This window comes from Nyctereutes procyonoides, unplaced genomic scaffold, assembly GCF_905146905.1.
Source record: "Nyctereutes procyonoides isolate TBG_1078 unplaced genomic scaffold, NYPRO_anot_genome, whole genome shotgun sequence".
NCBI lineage: Eukaryota > Metazoa > Chordata > Mammalia > Carnivora > Canidae > Nyctereutes > Nyctereutes procyonoides.
Window position 1 is genome coordinate 72,477,603 of NW_026575135.1, and position 6,852 is coordinate 72,484,454.

A 6,852-nucleotide genomic window follows, 5' to 3' on the forward strand; every position below is an offset into this window, starting at 1 on the left:
CATGCAATAGAAGGCCTCATGGTCTCCCAGGGAAACTCCTCAGCAAAGAGTCAATCTTGAATTAGAAAATGTTTTAAAATTTGTATTGGTGCACATAGAGATAGTAGATGTCTTTTTTTAAAAATTTATTTATGAGGGATCCCTGGGTGGCGCAGCGGTTTGGCGCCTGCCTTTGGCCCAGGGCGCGATCCTGGAGACCCGGGATCGAATCCCATGTCGGGCTCCCGGTGCATGGAGCCTGCTTCTCCCTCTGCCTGTGTCTCTGTCTCTGTCTCTCTCTCTCTCTCTGTGACTATCATAGATAAATAAATAAAAAATTTAAAAAAAAGATTTAAAAAAAAAAAAAAATTTATTTATGAAAGATACAATGAGAGAGAGAAAGAGGCAGAGACATAGGCTGAAGAAGAAGCAGGCTCCCTGCAAGGAGCCTCATGTGGGACTCGATCCTGGATCCAGGGATCATGCCCTGGGCCAAACACGGTGGCTCAACTGCTGAGCCACCCAGGTGTCCCGAGATAGTAGATGTCTTCAGGGAAATTACCACAGCAATCATAGCCTGTGGGATTGTGAAAGCCCACCAGTCAGTACTGTGCATAGCCCCTAGGAGTAGAAGCCACTAGGTAATCCCAATCAGTTCCCTTTTCAGTTCTGCCTGATAAAATGCTTACAATTTTACTGTAGGGCTCAGCTTATAAGAGAAAGTTTATTTTATTTTTTAAAGATTTATTTATTTATTCGAGAGAGAGAGAGAGAGAGAGAGAGAGAGAGAGAGAGAGAAGCAGAGACACAGGCAGAGGGAGAAGCAGGCTCCAGGCAGGGACCCCGAGGTGGGACTCCATCCAGGGTCTCCAGGATCACGCCCTGGGCTGAAGGCAGCGCTAAACCGCTGAGCCACTGGGCTGTCCTAAGAGAAAGTTTATAGGAGAATTTAAATACTTATAATCACAATAGTGACAAAGATAAACAATCTAGTACAAAAATAAGTACTGACTTAAAAAATCAGTAGGATATCATTTGGAAAACTACAACTTAATTATTGAAGTGGATGAGGGCCTGGGATTTCTTAGGTATGCGATTAGTGGTGAAATATATGGAAAATGGGGAAAAATGCACTTTTCACTGTTGTTAAAAATAATTAAATTGTTCTTGACTCTGAAGACATAAGTATTGAGGATGGGTGAGTTCTCAGGATTGAAAGGTATGGAGAGTTGGAACAAGTTTGCTTCTGCCCTGTAGACATACTGCTCACCCAGTCAGGGAGGAGATGTACCTATACCTGCCTGGCTCCTGACTGAGCAACCCTCATTATGCTCTTCTGCTCAAGCCCACTTCATCCATAGACTGCTTATGAGCTGACTATTGGTACCACAGCTGCTATGCATTCCTCAGCAGTCTCTGAACCCCTAACATGTGCACATCTCCTGAATAAATACCTCTGCTGCTTTTCTTTTCAACAACTTTATTGGGACATAATTTACACATTCTGTGATTCATCTCTTTTAAGTTTTCAGTAGTTTTGAATATATTCACAATGCTGTGCCCCTGTCACAATCAAATTTAGAACATTTTCATTATCCAGAAGATATCCTGTACCTCTTGACTGTTGGCTTTCTTTTCCCTTATGCCTTCTGGACTTCAGATCTAGGAAATCCCCAATATATTTCATAGAATACATGGTCTGATGTGATGTCTGCTTTCACTGAGTGTAATGTTTTGTGGTTCATCCATGTTGTGGCAAGTATCATACTTCATTTTTTTTTCTTTCCCAATGCTGTTCTCTTGTATGGAAAGATCATTTTTGTTTATCCATTGAACAGTGGGTGGGCAACTGTGTTAATTCCCTTTGAAGGCTACTGTTAATAATGCTGCTGTGAACATCTGCATTCAGGTTTTATGTAGATGTATGTTTTCATCCCTCTTATGTATACACCTAGGAATGTAACTGCTGGGTCATTTGGTGACTCCATTTAAGTTATTTTATTAGTTTTATTGAAAAATAACTGGCATACCTCACTGTATGAGTTGAAGGCATATAGCATGATGATTTGATATCAATGATGTCAAATAGGCATATACAGGATATATTGACACAACAAATTAACATATATTATGAAGTAATTCCTGCAATACGTTAAGCTAAAATCCATCATCTCAATAAAAGGAAAAGAAAGAAGAAAAAAGAGAAAAATTCTCTTGTTATGAGAACTCTTAGGATATTTTATCTTGAGAACTTTCTTATGAATCATACAGCAGTGTTATCTATTGTCATCAGGTTGTACATTACATCCCTAGCGCTTACTTATAACTGAAATCTTGTACCTTTTGAACATTTCCTCCAATCTCCTTTCTCTCATGCATGACTCTGCTGTTTCCTAAGTCTGTTCTCTTTTTCTATGAATTTATTTTCTTTTTAAATTCCACACATCAGATTATGTAGTGTTTGCCTGATTTATTTTACTTAGCATAATGCTTTCAAGGTACATCCATATTGTTACAAACGGTAGGATTTCCTCATTTTTAATGGTTAAATATGCGTAAATTTTTGACAAACTATCAAACATTTTTTGCAGAGGCCTGTTGTTTCTCATCTAAATGCCTTTGCCGGGAGTTGATTGTGGATCTGACACCCTCAGTTTGGGATACCAGATCTGATGATACTTCTGCCATCCTGTGTGCCTGGCCCTCCTAACTCCACTGCTTTTTCCCACTTCTGCAGGTCACTCCACTGCTCAGCGATGTGACACAGCCCACCCACTCTCTTCACACACCATTACTTACAACCTCCAACTATGATATGCCATACAATATGGGCTGGAGTAGCTTATCTAAGGAGACTGCCATAAACATTGAAAAGGCCTTGGGAGGAAGGAAGTTGCTGGAGGTGGTCCCTATGGTCAGGGAGACCCTGGAGAGAGCATCCAGTGTCCCACTGAGAATTGCTGTGACTGGGGACTCTGGCAATGGCATGTCTTCTTTCATCAATGCACTGCGGGGAATTGGGCATGATGAGGAGGATTCAGCTCCCACAGGGGTAGTAAGAACCACCCAGATTCCCACTTGCTACTCTTACCCCCACTTTCCCAATGTGGAGCTGTGGGACCTACCTGGAACAGGGGCAGGCACCCAAAGTCTGGAGAACTACCTGGAGGAGATGAAATTTAGCCGGTATGACCTCTTCATCATTATTGCATCTGAACAGTTCAGCATGAATCTTGTGAAGCTTGCCAAGGCCATCCAGGTCCTGGGAAAGAGATTCTACATTGTCTGGACCAAGCTGGACAGGGACCTCAGCACAAGTGCTCTCTTGAAAAAACGTCTCCTGCAGAATATTCGGGAGAATATTCAGGAAAATCTCCAGAAGGAGAGGGTTTTCAAACCCATCATATTCCTGGTCTCCAGCTTTGAGCCCTTATTGCATGACTTCCCAGAGCTTAGGAACATCTTGAACAGGGACATTTCTGATATCAGGTACTGTGGTCCCCTAAAGAATCTGTCCCACACTTATGAGAAGGTCATTAGTGACAAAGTGACCATGTTCAGGGGGAAAATAGCCTCAAAGTCTTTTGATACCCTTGGCATTTGGAATGCAGATGATCTTGGGGAGTGTCTGATAGTCTACCACTTGCTCTTTGGTGTGGATGATGAGTCTCTCCAACAGATAGCTCAGAGTATGGGGAAACCCATGGAGGAGTACAGGGCCATTATGAAGTCTTGGGATCTGTACACTATCATTAGAGGGGACTGGGCAGTATCTTGCATGAATTGTAATACATCCTCTTGCTTATATACAATTCTGAGGTACATCCCACTGTTAGGTGACTTTATTATCAACTTTCTGAGAAAGTGGAAACACAGACGCCTCCTGGAAATAGTTGCTGAGGACACCAGAACCATCTTGAAGAAAATCCTGAAAGACTCCATCATCTGAAGAGTTGATGTCATCAGGAACCTTCTAGAGGGAAGTCAGAACATCTGGTATCCTCTCCTCACACTGTACCCTTTCTGAATTTCCAATCAAGATCAGTTACTTCCACTTTTATCAAATCTAAGTTTCTTGAGGTAAATGAGCTGACTTGCTCATTTTGAACCCATGTCATGAAATTCCCAAATATGTTCTACTTCTTGCCATTTGTTAAATGAGTCTGGATCCAAAGGTGGAAGAAAAGATTTGCTCAGTGTGACACACAGTCTTATTGTGACATCCACCCTTAACGCCATTTATCTGACACCCATGTTCTTTCACCTCTCACCTCACATTCTGTGGACTCATACAATCTTGACCTGCCCCTAGGTCAGTGGTAGACACTCTAAAATGGCCTCCAACATTTTCTCCTGTTTTTAGGGCTATGTTTAATCCCTTCCTCTAGAATGACTAATAGAATATGACAGCAATAATAAAATGTTCATAAATTCCAAAATTTTGTTATGAAAAGTCTGCAGCTCTGTCTTATAAACACTCTGCTCACTGGCTCTCTCTTGCTCCTGCTCCAGCTCTCTGTCTCCCTCCTACTCTCCCTCTCCTTTTTTCCTCTCTCTGCCTAGAAACCATAGAAAGTTTATACTAACCTGCTGGAGAGGCTCTGAAGCATCAGAGGAAGCCTGCACTAACTGCCAGCCATGTAAATAAGTCATCTTGGGAGCAAATCCTTCAGCCCCAGCAAGATTTCAGAAGATGCAACTCAGCTGATAGCTTGACTACCACCTCAGGAGAGACCCTTATCCAGACCTACACAACTAAAACTGCTCCTAGATTACTGACCCCCAGAAACTGTCAGCAAATAAACACTAGTTTTAAGTCACTAAGTTTCAGAGTATTTGTTCCACAGTAGCAGAAAAAACAATACCAACAAGAAGCTCCTTACAGAACTAGTAGTTGTGAGTGACCTCTTCCCTCTGTGATTCTCACTCCTGCATGGACCCAGCACAAAGGAGCTGTACCCTCTCCAATCACAGCCCTTCCCTCCTTGGCCTCTGGATGTGCATTTCCCTGCGTTCGACTGAAGGACCAGCTGCTGTCAACATTCACAGGTCATTTCATCAAGCCTCAGTCCACACAGAGTCATCCTATTTGGGGCTCTATATTTAAGAAGAAAAAGCAGGGAAAAAAAAGAAGTAGCTAGACAAAGCAATGCTCAGTGGTGAGAAAGAGAGGAAATGACAGTAGAATGGGACTACTCCCCTGAGGAAGAGCAGGCTAGTGATCTCTCTGAAGGTGTTCTATACAATACTTTTAAATTCTCATTCTCACTTGCACTAGTTGCTGTCCCAACCTGGAGCACAGGGCTCACTCTTATCTGTCCATTATGTTGGTGGTGCCGGTGCTTCTTGGATTTCCTCTTGCCTGGTCATTTACATTGAGTCCATTCTCAAAATGAGAAAAAAGTTCTCTGTGTGGTATACTTTCTGAGTCTTCACGTTTTGAATTAATGCCTTTATTTTATGATCACTGTCAATAGTTTAACTGAGTTCTGAATTCTAGATACAACAACATTTTCTCTTAGAACTCTAAAGATCTATCTTCTTAAAGCATGCCTTGTTGCCAGTAAAAAGCCCAATTCCAATTCCATACTCATTCCTTGGATGGTAACCTGTTTGTCTCCAGGGAAAATTCATCCCTAGGGTTCAGTGGTATCACCGGGCACTAGTGACCTGGAGTACTTCCACTTACCACTCAGTATTCAGAAGGCTCTTTAAAAGACAACTGACGTGAAAGGACATGGAGGAAACTGAAATGCATATTACCAAGTGAGAGAAACAAATCTGGAAAGGATAAATACTGCACAATTCCAAAGGCATAACATTCTAAAAAAGGCAAAACTGTAGAGTCAATAAAAAGACCAGTGGTTCCCAAGTGTTCAGAGGAGGTAGGGATAAGTTGATGGAGCATAGAGGCCAGTGAAACCAGTCTGTGTGATATGACAATGGTGGATCAGTGGTGGATAAATTATACTTTTGTCATAGCACCAAGAGTGACCCCAATGTAAACCATGGATGTGGAGGGAGAAAGATGGATCAGTTTGGGTTCATGAATTGTACAATGAATGATGTGAGTTGTTGATAGTGGGGGCTATAGGTGTGTGAGGGCAGGGGATACATGGGAACCCTCTGTACCTTCTGCTCCATTTTGCCGTGACAGTAAAACTGTTTTGAGATATAGTCTATTGAAAAAGATAATGTCTGCTGACATCATTCTTCACCCTTGGTTTTGTCCTTTATTGCATTTTCTAAGTGTTACATGTATTCAGCTGCTCATTACAGTAGAATATATATGATACTACTTACACACATACATATACACAATGTAAAGCAAAATGTAAATACCTATGAACTCAGCTCCCAAATTTAAAGCTAGAATGTTTCTTATATCATTGAATGTTTCCACCCACTTCACCCCATATCCTGTCTCTCTGCATCTCTTCTCAGACATACAGCACCTTCAAATTTTGTTTTTAACATGTTTTTTTTTTTAACATTTTTTGCTTCCTTCAGTTTTTACCATAGATGTGTGTTAACTCAGATGATGTATTATTTAGTTTTCCTTGTTTGGATGTCTTAGAAAAACATAATTATTTTGTGTGCCATCTTCTATAAGCTTCTTTTAATTGTTTCTATCACAGGCGCTTCTGTTTTGCCAAGAGAGCATATATAATCTCTCTTTCCCTGTAAACGGAAATTTGAGTTTGGGGTTCTTTAAAGTTGTTTCTTTCTCTTCAACACAGTTCTGCTATAAACATCTTACACATGTTTCTGGTACACCTGTGTAGAACTTCCTCCAGAAATAGGAGTGGAAGTTCTGGGTCATAACATATGGATTCTTACACATTTCACAAAAGGAAGAGAATGTGTTACCAA

At 41.2% G+C, this 6,852-nt stretch overlaps 1 protein-coding gene across 7 annotated transcripts in view; it reads left to right on the top strand.

Moving 5' to 3' along the window:
- LOC129495012 (immunity-related GTPase family M protein 1-like) overlaps nucleotides 1–6,494 on the top strand; it is a 32,785-nt gene extending 26,291 nt beyond the window's left edge. For all 7 annotated transcript variants that reach the window (XM_055302291.1, XM_055302292.1, XM_055302290.1 and 4 more), the window contains one exon: nucleotides 2,717–6,494. In XM_055302291.1, the coding sequence (XP_055158266.1) occupies nucleotides 2,717–3,928 (1,212 nt within the window). In that variant the 3' untranslated portion in view covers nucleotides 3,929–6,494. The remainder of the gene's footprint in view (nucleotides 1–2,716) is intronic.
- The last annotated feature ends 358 nt before the right edge of the window (nucleotides 6,495–6,852 follow it).